The sequence below is a fragment of the Euleptes europaea genome, chromosome 2, assembly GCF_029931775.1.
Source record: "Euleptes europaea isolate rEulEur1 chromosome 2, rEulEur1.hap1, whole genome shotgun sequence".
Classification (NCBI taxonomy): domain Eukaryota; kingdom Metazoa; phylum Chordata; class Lepidosauria; order Squamata; family Sphaerodactylidae; genus Euleptes; species Euleptes europaea.
The window spans coordinates 43,343,233-43,359,923 of record NC_079313.1 but is presented as its reverse complement, the minus strand read 5'-3'; the positions used below and the strand labels follow the sequence as shown (position 1 = coordinate 43,359,923).

Genomic DNA, 16,691 nt, shown 5'->3' with positions numbered 1-16,691 from the left:
ATAAAATGCATGGCCTGGACATGGGGAGGAATGGATGTCATGCCTCTCTAGAAATTGGTGGAAACTCTATGGTGAAACTATGGTTATTCCCCAGAAGTGATGTCATGCTATCAGCCCAACAGCCATTTTTTGAGTGATGGCTAGAAATGAGAGGCAGGGATGCTGAACACATCATGAATGCTTGAACAAAAAATTGGGAGTTTCTTGACAAAGGAATAGTCAGTTTACATAAATATCACACAAAATGTGGTGAATCACATAAACCTTTAAAAAGAGAGCATATTTTTAAAAAAATATAAAGCAGTACCATGGCTACTAGAATGCCCCATTCACTGTAAGGACTAAGACTTTGAAAGTTGGTAATAAGGTATGTGAAGCTAAAAGTTAATGTGAGAAAGTGTGTGTGTCCCCCCCCCCCCAAACTTGTAGCACATAAAGCTTTGCAGATCCCAACAGAAAGGTGGCTTAAAGGTCAGGGATGACTAGTGCCAGAGATAATTTCACCAGACATGCTGTTAATTTCGGGAGGTGGAGATGCACGTGTTGCTGATTGGCTGCTTTCCATCTCCACCTGGTAACTGGTTCATCCTCCTACGTTCTTATTTGTCACATTTCCCATACACTTCTACACTACAAGGCTGTAGCACACTGGGTACAGAGGTACCAAGGCTGACTGAACCAGGGACCAGGCATTAAGGTAGGTTGCTGGAATTCTGAAAAGGAACAGCTCAATCTGTATCATATTTTTCATAGACAGTGGATGTACTTAGTGGCTTGTATAACACTGCCATCCTAAACAGAGTTATACCCTTCTAAATCCACTGAAGTAAACGGGCTTAGAAGGGTGTAAATTTATTTAGGATTGTATTAGACAAAATTGAAGACTAGGTAGTAATCAGCAGCTTTAATGCCCACCCTAGTATATGACATTAAGCAGCAGGTGCTACGATGTACCTGAAAAATCCAGGGGACTAGAAGATGTGGTACCTGTTTTCATCAAGGTGGCAAATGTTTATATTTAGGTTTGGCTCAATATTATTTTTAGTCTGAACTGATACCAGAGTTTTCTTACCTATACGACACAGTTCAGCCAGCTGATGAAAAGGTAAGCTGCTGTGATTGAACCCACAATTCATGTGGGACTCTGTGGAAACCCTCATGTCTCCATTTCTCTGGAAAACGTGAGAGAAAAGTCCTGAGTACAAATATTTCACTAGACCCAGAAATCTCTGTTGACAGATACATGTCTGATGATCGATCATTCTAACATTAAAGAGAGCAGGGCAGACTTGTCAGACACTTTAGATCCCAGCAAGCCACAGAGTTGTTCAAGGTCTAGGAGACTGGCGAGTAAAATCACAGGGAACTGGATTTACAACAATATTGCAAGAGATTAAGCTTCTTTACTTCTGTGTACCATCCTTTTCCTGACTTGTTCCTGCTAGTGCTGACACCTACATTCATGGGAGTTTATGGCATGTGCTTTCTTGGTATCATCTCACACCCCAATGCTGGTTATTCTGGGAGGCTGGTTCTCTGTAGCGATGTTCATAAGGAAATTAACTAATCAAAATCTGAAATATATCCCATCTATTCTTCAGTATCACAAATAAGATTTCTAAAATTCTTGTGGCCCCTCACTGTCTGCTTTTCACAGTCATTTTAAAAAAGACTGCCTTTTCTTCTGGAAAGGAGAAAACTTCACTCCCTCCCCCTCCCACCCCGTGCTTGCTGTGCAAGGGAGGATGTCTCTGGAATGGGAAGTGCTTTCTCCTATCTGCCTGAAATGTGGCAGGGAAGATCCATCAGGTGAGTACAATCCCTGAAAATGCAGTCCCAGTTGACCGGGAAAGTAAAAGAATTGCAGGCAGAAATCTGTTTCTCACTTAAACCAATAGACATGAAAAAAATAAATGAATAAAGAATCCAAACTGGTTCAATAACGGCGACAAAGAAAATGATACTCTGTCCACATTCTGATTTTTGTGGGGTGAGTTAGGGGATGACCTGGGGATAGCGCTGTCATGGGACTTTGTCCCCACATCAGTAAGAGGTGGGAACATCTTCTGCAGTGTGTGACTGAACCTGTGTAAGGGTTCCCAATTCTGTCTGAGGCAGGATTGCCAGTCATGGCTTGGCAGCCATTAGGAGATGGGTGGGGGGAAGAGACATGGGGGGATTTCAAGCCTCTCTAGAAATCACTGGAAATGATAGTAAAACTGTTGTTTTTCTCCAGAAGTGATGCCATTTTTTGGAGTGATAGCGGGAAATGAAGGAAGGGACAGGGGATCCTCTGCTTCTACTGGGAGGCTGGTACCCTAGTCTGAGGGCAGGCTGACATCAGAAACTTGTGATGTGAGAAGGGAGGACGGCTTTTGATTTTGCCTATCTAGTTACGTTAGAGAAGCAGAAATTGAAGGTATAGACCTACCCTAAACTTAAAAGGTATAATAAATCCCTTTTTTTTCTTGCAGCGGAGGCTTTCTGAAGTTTTCGTGCAATATTTTTGCATTTGATGTACCTTGTATGCAGGGCTCAGTGTTGTGCTTGTAATGTAGGCATTCTGAATGTGGTTTTTTGCGCTAAGAGTACAATGTTTTCTGCCTGGGAAAATGCAATACTTCTCTGAGTCAGCACATACATTGCTGCCGTATTTGTTATGCAGAATGTGGTTGTAAAAGAGTGATCATGATACTAGGGTTGCCAAGTGCCAGGTGGTAGCGGGCAAACCCCTGCCAAGCCACCTGGCTGCCCGTCGACCAGCTGAGGGTCGGCGGGCAATACGTGCACACGCGCCTGCCCGCAGTGGTACTTCACTTCCGGTTGTAAACCGGAAGTGCTGCATTGCAAGCACTTTTTCCACTCAAACTCCCAGTAATCGTGACAGCGCGCGCAATCCCACCTCACCTCCACCCTAAAAACCTCCCGCCGAAGGACAGGAGGGACCTGGTAAGCCTACATGATACCCAATCTGTTATGATACAATGAGCCATAAATAACACCATTTGCATGCCCATCATAGAGTTGCCAACACACCTGGAGAAAAATGTCCTGTTCTTTTAATAGAACCTTAATGTGTGGAAACGGGCAGTTAAAGCTTTTCGTGGCATGGAGGTAAATCACTGGGTAAATAATGTCTCACTAAATCTCCAAGACGGGGCATTTTCCTTCAACAACTGCAAGATGTTTCTATATGGTAATTTTAATGGGGGGGGGGGGTCAGTAGTAGCTATGTTCTCCCTTATTGTACAGCTCCAGTGCTGAAGCATTCATTCAGCAATTTTTTAAAGGGCTAAATAGCAGCAAACCTGCCCCACCCCCAACACTAGCAGAAATTAGGCAGGGTAAGCTTTTCCTGGAACTCTTACCATGCCAAGAAAAGATTCAGCTGCAGAAGGTCTGCATGTTAGAGGACCATTTAAGGCTCAGGAGAAGGGCCCAGCATTCCTCTGCAGCCATGTACCACCATTTTGCGAACCTTTTGTTCATACTGTTAAAAAACAATTGTAACTTTTCAGGAGCTCTACATTTTCATCAGGATAGCTGCTTATACCCTTCCCACTCTAGGAACAGAAGTGGACAACTGAAGGCATGCCGTGTGCCTTTATTTTGAGGGGAGGGGGAATGCTACTTCAGAGCATATTAATCCACTGACTATATTGAACAGGGTTCTTTTTCACCAGGTTTCTCAGGCTATTTTGAATGCCACAAATTCCTTCTTTAAATTAGGATATCTGAGAGCTCTCATGGACATACATATTTCAGCGGTGAAACATTCTGGTTGCAAAATCACTGGGCTCCTGACAGACAAAAATAATGACTCCAGTAAAACCGGTTTTGCCAGCTGGCTGCAGAAACCGGCAGTGCACTGCACACAACATGGATTGGCTCACCCTTATAACATCATGAATACTTTCCTCTTTCCATTTTTAAACACAGAATAAGGAGGTAAATGTTCATTGCAGGACGTTAGATACTTAAAAAAAAGAAAAAGGCAGACAAGAGGCTAAGGGAGAGGGACAAGCCTGAGAATTGAATCAGCACTGGAATCACTGGTATTAGGGTTGCCAACCTCCAGGTAGTAGCTGGAGATCTCCCGCTATTACAACTGATCTCCAGCGGATAGAGATCCGTTCACCAGGAGAAAATGGCTGCTTTGGCAATTGGACTCTATGGCATTGAAGTCCCTCCTCCTAACCCCCACCCTCCCCAGGCTCCGCCCCCAAAATATCCAGGTATTTCCCAACTGGGAGCTGGCAACCCTATATATACATCTGATGTCAGGATACTAAGTTGTTGAAGGGGCGGGGAAGCTGAGCTCACTGCTCATGAGACAAAAACCACACATTGCTCCCTTCTGTTTTTATAGTACATTTGGACTAAACTAATTAGAAGTGGAATTTAAGGCTTAACAAGATGAACTCAAAGCAGTTCCAAATTCTCATTCACATTATATTAGTGTTTCAAAGGTCGTTTTAGCTTAAGATAGCAGGCTTTTCATTAGTGTCCTGAGCTGCAGGGTTCAAATTAGAATTGCCCGTTTTTTAAATACATTTGGCCATCAGGACATCTCATGATATTGCTGTCAGTTCAGGCCAGCTAGCAAAGAGCCAGGCAGAACCTCCTTAGTAACGTCCTCCAAACCACTCTCTCAACTTTGATGGGTACAGCTTCTCCGAACAGCCTAAGGGGTTGGGGGATGTATAGAGTTGCCAATCTCCAGGGACCTGGAGATTTCTCAGGATTACAAGTAATCTCCAGACTACAGAGATCAGTTCCCCTGGGAGAGAATGACACTTTTGGAGGATGGACTCTATGGCTTTATACCCCGCTTGCTCCTTAAACCATACAGCCAGAGAAATCACAGTAGAAGGGAAAGTAAATTTTCTCTCTCACCTCTTCTGTAGTTCCTTGCAAGTCATCTACTTCACCACTCTCAATATTAATATTTCAATATTGTTCTGCATATTACAGTTTAATGTTACACAGTAAATTTCCTGTTCTTCTCAGTGTTCTCTTTCTTTCTAAGCAGCATTATTTGGTAATTACAGTCAGGAGTGCCTTTTAACTTTTCAGGTCAGGGTTATATCATAATTTGTGTCCCCAAAAATGATTCTCCCAAGCAGTCTCTTTTGGAAAAATGGCTTTAAGGGTTAATTTGCTAACCTTTTCAAGGTTTTCTTCACACTCCTCCCTTCTAATGTAGCTCCAGTGTTTGTGTTTCCTTTGGTAGTTAAAAATTTCAAGAAAGAATGGCTTTCAGCATTCAAGCTACAAGTATAAACTTCCTTCAGTGTGTTTTATAGGTTGTGTAATATATTAAATGATTACTTCCAAACAGAGACAATTTTCTGTGTAAAGCTCATTGCCACTGTTAATGGAGTGGTGTTCACAGCCGCAATGGAGTATCCATATCACAGTTTTTAATGGTTTTCTCAACTCAGCCTCCAACAGCCATCATTTCCCCTGGTGCTGCCAGATGGCTTAAAAAAACAAAACAAAAAAACATTAACAGGTATATGGTTATAGTGTTATAAAACCTTCTGGTGGTGTTGAGAACGGTGACTGTGGTGGGGCTGCAGCAAGGAAAATGGTACTCTTGTGGGTGAGACCTTCAGAAATTCATGTTGTGGTCCACACAACATGCAAATGCACCTTTACTGTGATCTTTCCCAAAAGATCAGATTGAACCATGCTTTGGAAAGACTGGTGTAGCAAAGGAGGGGAAAACCTTGGGGATGGACTACTAGGGGTTACCTTTGCATGGACACTCCAAAAAATCCTCTGTGTAGAAGCAGCCAATGTGACCATAAAAAGAAAAAAGTAGAGTATGAGAATATTTTACAATTTGCAGCTTAAACTATATATATATATATATATATATATATATATATATATATATATATATATATATATATATATATATATATATATATATATATATAACTATAACGATATAGATATAGATATAGATATATAACTATATCTATCTATCTATCTATCTATCTATCTATCTATCTATCTATCTATCTAGTGTTTTATATATATATAACTATGATCTATAGATTTGAACATTCCTAATCTATTTTTTTAATTAGGCATTTTCTGAGGAATAAAGGTTTTTTAAAGCATGCATTAATATCACTTGCTTGTTTATGATACCGTAAGAAAAGGCACACACAAGCTTTAATTATCCAGTTCCTCAAAAGCCTGTTAAGACCTTTTCAATATGGCAGGTGCATGCATGGTCTCTGGCTGCCAGAGCAGCTCCATCTACATCCTAAACAGGGACCAAGAGAAAGAAAAAAAGTAAATTCCTGGCCCCTTTGAAAAGAATCTTGGACTAGGATGTTCCCCCACCCCCACCCCTGGACTTGAACCGATTGATACCCTATGAGACAGCAAGAGTCAGAACTTGTGAAATGGCAATTAGAGCTGGATAGGGTATGAATTACATCATTTATCCGACAGTGCAAAACTACCTCCACCTGCTAACAAGCTTCTTAGCATTACAGTTGGGAATTCTTGAAGGAGTTTTCCTGGTTACCTAAGACCAAATTCACGTGTCAATTTAAACTCTTTTCATCTCATTTCCCACTGTTGGTATGAATATATATTTTTTTTAAAATCCCAGAAAGGTCATGCTTGTATCCAGTTTCTGAAATGATTGACGGTCTTGCAAAAAGGCTGACTTTCATTCCGATTTCACCCTTCAATGCGTATGTAATTTTGACCTAAGCATCAGGCAGAATAAAAATAAATAATGAGTATATGCATAAGACCCATTTTCCAGTATTTCCAAATGGAGCTAGAACACTGTAGTTACCTGAAAGGAAGATTACCCTGAATGTATTGTTATTTCTCTAAAACAAAGCTTTACACAAAAAGAAACAGATTACAGAAATCTGAATAAAAAAGCATATTAGACATGATATGGAATACAGATATAGTGCAGAAAGTGGTATTACATCACTAGGAAACCTGAAGAGGGCGGGGTTTGGAGAGGGGCTTTAATGCCATAGAGTCCAATTGCCAAAGAGGCCATTTTCTCCAGGTGAACTGATCTCTATCGGCTGGAGATCAGTTGTAACAGCAGGAGATTTTCTGCCACTACCTGGAAGTTACAACCATAAACAGAAACCTGTGCTGAAAATAGTTACAGCTGAAACTAAAGGAAAGGAACCAGGAGGATTTAACTGCATCTCTAATTGTGCTAATGCCCCCAGGTGTGTCCTGAGTTACATGGAGAAGTTCAATTACTTAAAGGGGACAAGAGGCTATATGCTTTTAGAAAAAAAAGTGGGATTGGGTTAAGGGCAACATGTAGTAAGCCGTATAGGAAAGAATTACAAAAAACATTACAGAAAACAGGATAAATCAAATTCTGTATAAATCAAAGTCCTCCAGGAGAAAGTGTTTTGAAAATGAAAATGAAGCGCATTTCCTGTTGTAGTAGGATTTTTTAAAATATCCTGTGAGTGGAAAGGACGGGGGCAAAATTGCCATAAGACAAAAAAAGAAAAGGTCCCTATCCGTATGGCCTTTGGCTACATAATGTGCCACTAATGGCGCTTCCATAGTGCATGCCCGTATCCTTGCCCGATGTTCACCAATGCGTAAGCGGGCTGGTCTGGAGGTGGAGCCTATATACATAAAAGAACATGGGCAGACCAACCCATAAACCACAGCCTGTGTGGAACAATTACTGAAGTCTCTGAGCTATATCTAAAGTTGGAGGAGGAAGAGCTTACCCATTTGATAGGCAGGTTATATGGGCACGAGGAACACCTGCCACATTTATGATGACCTTGAACATTAAAGGGTTCTTTTTTTGTAAATGAGTTTGTTTTAATCAAAAAGTTCCTGAGAGACGTGGTTTTCTTCATCCCAAAAATGGGTGGTTCAGCACAGCCTGGAATTCTATGTAGCAAATGCCAGTAGCGGAAAATGATTCTTCTAATGTCATAAGTAAGCTGGTTATATTGTAAAGAAGTAAACACCCTTTTTCTGTCTGAAGAGGGGGCATTTGTGGCAGTTAATAAAGACATACGATCTCTACTCATAGTCTTATCCACTGCCCGTGACAGTGCGTATTCAGGATGGCCCCGTTTTTGCATCCTGGGATTTAAACTACTGGCTGCTTTCAGGAAATCCTGTTGTAATGTGGAATTATGCTTTAACCTTAGCAAATGACTGTAAGGTAAGTTACTTCGGAGGTGAAGTGGATGGTAAGAGGAGAAATGGAGTCCTGCTCCTCTATCAGTGGGCTTATTGTAAGGTCTAACTGCTAAATGATCTGTTTGTGTTCTGAATACTACCACGTCAAGAAAGGGGATCTCCTTAAGTGACAAGGAGTTTATCCAGTCTTGGATGATCTCAAAAGACTCAGATGATTTCAAAATAAAAAAATTGTCATCAATGTATCTACAGTAGTAAAGAACGTGTTCTTTAAGTAAGGGGGAGTCTATAAAAATGCTTCTCAAAATTGATCATGTAAACATTTGCCACTGACGGGGCACAGGACTCGCCCATAGCGACTCCTTTTGTCTGCAGGTAAAACTGGTCTATACCTGAAAAAGTTATTCTCGAAGACCACGTCCACTAAATTCAAGAGGAAATGTGCGGGCGGGTCCATATTATTACGGGAAGCAAAACAATCTGCAATGAGGCTATGGTATATTGATGTAAAGAGAGGAAACATCAAATGTGGCTAGAACGGCTTCCTTAGGAATCTTTCTGTTTTCTACCTGCAAAATAAAGTCTCTAGTATCTGTTACATATGAGGTGGTATCTTTTGCAAAGGGTTGTAAATAAAAATCTATGAATTGGGCAGTGGGTTCTAGGAGAGCCCCGGCCGCAGATATTATGGGCTGCTTTGGAGGATTTTCAAGGCTCTTGTGCACCTTGGGCAAGGTGTAAAATATGGGAACCCATGGATGTTCAAGGGTTGCTCTCATACTTCCTACTTTTGAGTTGATGCTTGGACAAGGTTGGTTCCACCTCCTTCTTCACATCCCTTCTTAGGAATCAGAATCTGCCTCTGTTCTATTTGCCCTCTTGGAATATTCATGATTTGCTTTGCAGGGAGGTAAAAGTTCTTCATTCTAATTATTTAAATATTAAACTATATATACACTGCATAACACTCTGCCAGAAGCCCCAGAGTCATACTTGGGGGAAAACATCCTATGAATAATCAAAATTGTAAATAGAACCTGTAGCATATCCCACGTACATTTTAAAAGATACATTATTTCTTGAACTTCAATTTGGATTGATAAAGGTTGTGTGGTCCAGTGAAAAGTATCAGAGTGTCCTAGTTGGATGTTGGAAGCCAGAGTTCAAATCCCTGCTCAACTAGGAAATCACTAGTGCTCTTGGAGAAGTCACTCTCTCAATTTCATACTGTATGTGTAAAACAAATCTAGTAGTTAACTTCTTTAAGGTCCATTTTGACTGGGTAAGTTTTGCAGAACACATTAAAAGGGTTTATAAATACACACACTGAGGAATGATAGCACTTAATAAATGGCATTATCATCTTTTCTTGTTCTTGTCAACAGTAACTCCACCATTTTCTTATAGCTTGCCTTGTTCTCTTTCCTCAGATGGAGAAATATCCTTTATTCGTGGTTCTATTTTGTGCTGCATTCACGACCACTGTTCTTGGATACCCGTATGGTGATGTATCAATAGCTTGTGACTCCATGTTACCAGACCATGGAGGTGCACCACAGAAGTCCTCCCCACCTTGTGTTATATCTGTGTCTTTTGACAGATATGATCCAGGAAACGAAATACAAGGTAAATTACCTACAATTTGCTGATGGTAAATCAAGAGTACACTGCATAAATTTACTGAGATCATATGTGGCCAACTGGTGGACTGAGGAAATTGATGAATTTTTGAAGCTCCTTTGGTCCTAGCTCATTTTAATTAAGAGTGGTCAAAAGTTTTCTGACAGTTGCACTCATAAAAGAAAGCAGAAAATTATTTTCCAACTGTAATAGAATAATTCACACTGTAATATTATCTCCCTTGTTGATTTTTTTATGCATTGCCTAGGCAATGTCTGTGAGGATGAGTTCTTGGGAAAATGCTACTGTTGGACAGTATCAACTTTGCTATAGTGCTGCATCATCTGTGAGATTAGTTTGGCCACAGATTAGAATCACACTCAAGAGTATAGAAATTAGACCTGTCTAATATAGTTAGAACTACAGTTATGCTATAGTGCTTCAGAATCATAGAAAAAGCATAGAACAAAGTCCTCAATGTAGAATGATGGTTCCTAAACATCTAAACTTTGGTTTTATTAAGCAAAATTTCTGGGGTAAAATGCCACTTTAATTGTAGGGGGGTGGGGAAAGAGGAATTAGCTCAAAAACATTTTTCTTTTAGAACATTATCACAACGTCCCTAAAAGCATCAATCCCCCCCCCCCCAGAAGAACTGATACATGTAATCTGGAGACGAATTGTATTTCCAGGAGATCTGCAGTCCCCACCTGGAGTTTGGCAACTCTAGCATTTCCCTGTAGTCAAAAATCTGTCTTGGAAAAGGCAAAATCCCACACTTCCCTTTCCCCTCAAATATGATCTTCTGTGCACTTCAGTTCTAGTATTATATATTGGTCTAAACTATTTTTAGATGCCGACAATTAATTGCTATTCACCCCACCATGACTGTCTTTGTTTATGGTGGAGTACACGTTTTATGAATGCTTATAATAGACCAGTCAGTCGGTCAGTGTTCCTGTCTGAGACAATCTCCCCATGGCAAGAGTTCTTGATGGAAAACTTATAATTGACTATCTGTTGATTTCCCCTAGTGGTTCTAGAGGGAACATCGCCATCTGGATTTAAAGCATTTATGTTACAAGCACGAGAACTTCATGGAAATGTTCCTGTTGGTACATTTCGCATCATAGATCGAAACACACAAGGCCGTGCATGTGCCAATATTTCGGTATGTGTTCATTTCTTCAAACAATTTATTTAGCCTTTTAAATGGTACCACTTAAATATGTAACAAATATGTTGAGTTAGTTGGTCTCCCCCACAAGCTCTATAGTTCAATGTGGATGTTATAAAATCATGTACACTGTACACATGCAGAAGGATCTCTCCTGTTGACCCTGCTAAGGACATTTGCTTACCAAATGTAAGTAGAAAGTCCTACAACGATGTGTGCCCAGGGTTTTCTACAGGATTAGGAATGCTGCTAAGGTTGAAGGAAAGGTTGAAGGAGCTGGGTATGTTTAGCCTGAAGAGGAGAAGACAGAGGGGATATGATAACCATGTTCAAGTACTTGAAGGGCTGTCATATAGAGGAGGGTGCCGAGTTGTTTTCTGTTGCTCAAGAAGGTTGGACCAGAACCAACGGGTTGAAATTAAATCAAAAGAGTTTCCATCTAGACATTAGGAAGAATTTTCTAACAGAGCGGTTTCTCAGTGGAACAGGCTTCCTCGGGAGGTGGTAAGCTCTCATTCCCTGGAGGTTTTTAAGTGGAGGTTAGATGGCCATCTGTCAGCAATGCTGATTCTGTGACCTTAGGAAAATGATGAGAGGGAGGGCATCTTGGCCATCTTCTGGTCACTAGGGATGTGGAGGGGGGAGGTAGTTGTGAATTTCCTGCATTGTGCAGGGGGTTGGACTTGATGGCCCTGGTGGTCCCTTCCAACTCTATGATTCTATGATTCTTATTGCACCTTTCTGATCAAGTAGAAGAGCACACACACTAAGAATGAGTATGGCTCACTGCAGATGGCCAGATGAATATGCAGACATTAGGGGCATGGTCTGCAGGTAAGATCTACGCTTCAGACAGCCTTCTCCTTGTGATGCCCTACCCTCTATTAGGATTGTCCATCTGGAAACAGTCAAGCCATGGGATTTCTTTGTGGAAGGTCCAGGCCTTTAGAAAAGCTTACCATAGTGGGTACAGAGGGCATCTTCACCCTCTGCATTCAGAAAGAAATGTAAAACTTTTTTACTTTTTTATTTCAGAGGGCATTTGGTGGAAGGTACTTTTCCGGCAGATCTGCCTGGGCTGTTATCTTGTTGATGGCCTGTTATTTTGTTTTGATGTGTTTGGGACTTGTTGCTTTGTTAGCCACCTTGAATCTAAGGAGATCTGGCAGGATATAAAGATCTCACATAAATTAACAAAACAACCCTAATTGAGTTTTTATAATATCTTTTCGCTTTTGGTTTTAGCTACGTTCATTAAAGAGTTTTTTTTAAAAAACTTTTTTGATGAGCATGAAACATCACTAAGAAGATGTGTTAGGATTCATAAGAGTACATTTATGCTTTACCCTGTCTTTTACAAATATAAAACAATTTTTTGTGGTATGTTAGATAAATTACCAGCCAGGTCATCAGCATGTCATCAAGTTGATTAAAATGCTATATCCACAATATGGTGGAAATTAATCTACCCTTCAATATTCTGTAGGTGTTATGTGCTGTCAAGGGGCTTCTGACTTATGGATACCCTCTGATTTAATGACCCCCAAAACATTCTGTCTTTAACAGCCTTGCTCATGTCTTGCAAACTGAGGGCTGTGGCTTCCTTGATTGAGTCAACCCATCTCATGTTGGTTCTTTTGTCTTTTCCTGCTGCCTTTAACCCTTTCTAGCATTATTGTCTTTTTCAGTGACTCTTGTCTTCTCATAATGTGACCAATGTACAATACCCTCAGTTTAGTCATTTTAGCTTTTAGGGTAGGGTTGCCAACCTCCAGGTAGTAGCTGGAAATCTGCTGCTATTACAACGGATCTCCAGCTGATAGACATCGGTTCACCTGGAGAAAATGGCCACCTTGGCAATTGGACTCTATGGCAATGAAGTCCCTCCCCTCCCCAAGCCTCGCCCTCTTCAGGGTCCACCCCAAAAACCTCCCATCGGTAGCAAAGAGGGACCTGGCAACCCTATTCTAGGGAGAGTTCAGTCTTCATTTGATTAAGAACCCACTTATTTGTCTTTTTGGTGATCTGTGGTATCTGTAAAACTTTCCTCCAACACCAGCATTTCAAATGAATCATTTTTGTCTGTTAGCTTTCTTCGCTATCCAGCTTTCACATCCATACATAGTAATCAAGATTCTACTGCATAGCATATTTGGTATTCAACATCTAAATGTACAGTTCTGGTCACCACACCTAAAAAAAGGATATTGCAGATCTTGAGAAGGTGCCAAAAAGAGCAACCAAAATTATCGGGGGGCTAGAGCAACTGCCCTATGAGGAGAGGTTAAAATGCTTAGGGTTGTTTAGCTTGGAAAGAAGGTGGTTAAGGGGAAACATGATAGAGGTCTATAAAATTATGCATGGTATGGATAGAGTGGTCAGGGAGAAGCTTTTCTCTTTCTCTCATAATACTAGAACTCGGGGTCACCTGCTGAAGCTGGAAGGTGAGAGATTCAAAGCTGATTAAAGGAAGTATTTCTTCACACAACGCATAGTTAAATTGTGGAACTCCCTGCCCCAGGATGTGGTGAAGGTTGCCAACTTGGAAGGCTTTAAGAGGGGAGTGGACATGTTCATGGAGGAGAGGGGTATTCACGGCTACTAGTAAAAATGGATACTAGTCATGATACATACCCAATCTCTCCAGGATCAGAGGAGCATGCCTATTATATTAGGTGCTGTGGAACACAGGCAGGACAATGCTGCCACAGTCATCTTTTTTGTGGGCTTCCTAGAGGCGCCTAGTTGCCCACTGTGTGAACAGACTGCTGAACTTGATGGACCTTGGACTGACCCAGCATGGCCTTTCTTATGTTCTTAGTGTTTGATACTCAGTTATTCTGATGAAATCTGATACCTCATATGAAGTAGCAGTCAACATTTGACAGTATCTGACTTGTAATTGTCAATATTTAATAGTATTTTATAGATATTTTGCAACAGTGCTTGGTAAATGTTGTGCTAGCTTCATTCATTGAACTTATCAGGAAACGTCCCTCTGAATAAATAAAGAACAAAAAAACCTAAACAGGTAAAAATGTGATGTCAAATTTTGATTCCAAAATTTAAACATCAAACTTTGAGATCAAATTGCAAAATCTGAATTGTGAAATTTGAAAATTCATTGCATAGCTATAATAGTAGTATTAATTTTGGATCTAATGGCACAAATAGCAAGATAATAGTAATTCTCAGATACTGTATTTATAGAAATTCCTTGACTTTCATGAGCAAATACACGCATTTCCATGATTTTCAATTTTATATGTATTTTCATTTCAGAATTCAGCAGTAAGTCATACAAATCCCACAGTAAAGTACCAAGTTAAAACTACCTGGGTTGCTCCTCGTAATACGGGAAAGATACGACTTGTGTAAGTTGCAAATTTATTGTTATAAGATATGTATAAAGGGACTAACTCTTTTTTTAAGCAACATCTTGAAATAAATGATCAAAAAACTAGATTAAGGCTTTGGATCATAAACTTGGAATTCACAAACATTGATGGAGGGGCATGGTATCAAACAAGGATCATGAAGTATTTAAGAGCCATTTTAATTAAGAAAAGTGAGTGTTTAGGGAGTCAGTAAACAGGGTGAACACACGCAAATTAATAAGGCTTAAAGATAGCCCTGTAGGCACAGGCACTTTATGAACATACAAGTAGGTAACATGGTGAGTCTATGCCCTGAATTGACAGATAGTTCAGTTGAATAGAAACCTAGCAATTAAAGTTACGGAACTCCTCTCTAAGCATATTAACAGCCTATTTACTGCTGAAAGTAATTTAAGAAATGATACTGCACTTATTAAATGTCAAAATATCTTGTTAGAAAAAAGCCACACACAGTCTTCATATATCTCATTTTTTTTCCTTAGGGGAACTTTTATCCAAGATTATGATACCTATTGGGTTGGCGTTCATAGCAAAACCCTCTCACCCAGGTATTCAGATGCAGCTAATGATTCCAGAACTGTCAATGGTTCTATGACAACTAATACCTCAGGGATAGCCAATGATTCTGTAACATCCATTGTTTCTGAGAACACCACTGATTCAGGCACGTATAATGAGAGTGATGGAAATTTTGATTTCAACTCCTTGATTGGGCCTGAGATAGACTTTGAGACACCTGAGACAAACGATGACTCCAACAGAGAAAATGAGACACTTGAGAAAACCGAAGACCCCAAAAGAGGAAATTCTACAAAGAAAAGCAGGAGGAAGGTACCTATGAAATTCTTATGACAAAAGATGTATTTATGTATGAAAGATCTGTTCTTATGTCACCTTAGCACCAAAATGGATCCCTGTGAATTCTCCACATGCACATAGATGCTGCTAAATATTACCTTATGGAGGGCAACCATCAGGCTGTGACTATTCTGATTTCGTGTTTGTACATGTGTGTGTGTGTGTGTGTGTGTGTGTGTGTAGAATTTGTAGGGGGATGCCTTTTTATTGGTATCCTTGTGTGAGCGTAATGCTTTTTCCTAATCTGATAGCTGGTAGACAGCAGTGATCACTTACTGGGTTGGTTGCCTGGGGGCAGTCTTAGCTAATGGGCAACAGAGGCAGCTTCCCTTGGCCCCATGTTTGGAGGGGCCCTTACCACCTATGGGCCTGCCCCCCAAAGGACAGAGAGCAGAAGAGTAGGCTCCTGTCGCCACTCATACCCACCAAGTCTGAGGCTTGGGCAGCAAGCTTGCAGTTGCAGCTGTTCACACCTGCCCCGTTTGAGGCTTGAGTAGCTGGCTTCTGGTGGCAGTGATGATTCCTGATCACCTCACACAGGGCAGCAATGGACTGGCAGTGATTCTGAGGCCCCATCCTGGAATTTTACCTTGGGCCCCAGAATCACCAAACCTGCCCCTGTGGTTGCCATTGATGGATATTTGTCTGAATTAACAAGTAATCAGTGTTACATGATAACTAAGGTTGGATATATGCATGTAGCAGAATAAGGGTGAACTGAAGTAAAGAATGGATTATAGCATTACTGACTAAAGGTGAAGCATTCTTCTTTAACTGTTTTCCCAGATGAAAAACACATCTTGGAGAAAGGATCTAGCACAGCCCTTTGCCCACTGTGCTAGTTTTCTATTTGTGTGGCATGATTAGCACTGGGGCTTTGGGGACAGTAGCAGGAAGGGGAGGTTAAAAAGTAATTTTTGGTGGGATACAAGCCACGGTGAAAAATTTCATCAGTAGAACTGTTCATACAGACCCATCCTAGTTTTGTCCAAGATTATTAGGCATACAATACTTTTTATGATACATTAACACTTTACATTTTTTTTCTTTTCAGTCCATTGTGAATTTGCAGATAAAATGTGGAGAGGTAAGAACTTTCTCTCAGCAACTCCTCAAAGTTTCACATGTTGTCTGTACTTCATTGCATAGTGACCAATCTATGTGTTGTTGCTGGATTGTTCCATAAAACATAGTAATATGCACCTGTATCTCCCTTCCAAAACAATATTAGGACCCCAACCATATGCAGATTCTCTTGGGAATAAACCATTTTAACATAGTTAACCTAGGTCGAAAACACATGGCAATTTTGTCCCTCGATTCTCCCCTGAATGTAGGGAATCTTCCCAGGCAACACGCATGGTCGTGGCCAGCCTCCAAGATCAACCTACCACCTTCCGAAACTTCCCCAGGTTTTCCTGTTCCTGCCTTGTCCCAATTTAAAAGTGAGCCTTGCAGCA

At 40.7% G+C, this 16,691-nt stretch overlaps 1 protein-coding gene across 1 annotated transcript in view; it reads left to right on the top strand.

The window, feature by feature from the left end:
- Positions 1 to 674: 674 nt before the first annotated feature.
- The window catches only part of LOC130473210 (uncharacterized), a 123,959-nt gene continuing 107,942 nt past the window's right edge, over positions 675 to 16,691 (top strand). The window contains exons 1-6 of the mRNA XM_056844736.1: positions 675 to 697; positions 9,609 to 9,804; positions 10,833 to 10,969; positions 14,258 to 14,349; positions 14,856 to 15,204; positions 16,286 to 16,318. Of these exons, the coding sequence (XP_056700714.1) occupies positions 9,609 to 9,804; positions 10,833 to 10,969; positions 14,258 to 14,349; positions 14,856 to 15,204; positions 16,286 to 16,318 (807 nt within the window). The 5' untranslated portion in view covers positions 675 to 697. The remainder of the gene's footprint in view (positions 698 to 9,608; positions 9,805 to 10,832; positions 10,970 to 14,257; positions 14,350 to 14,855; positions 15,205 to 16,285; positions 16,319 to 16,691) is intronic.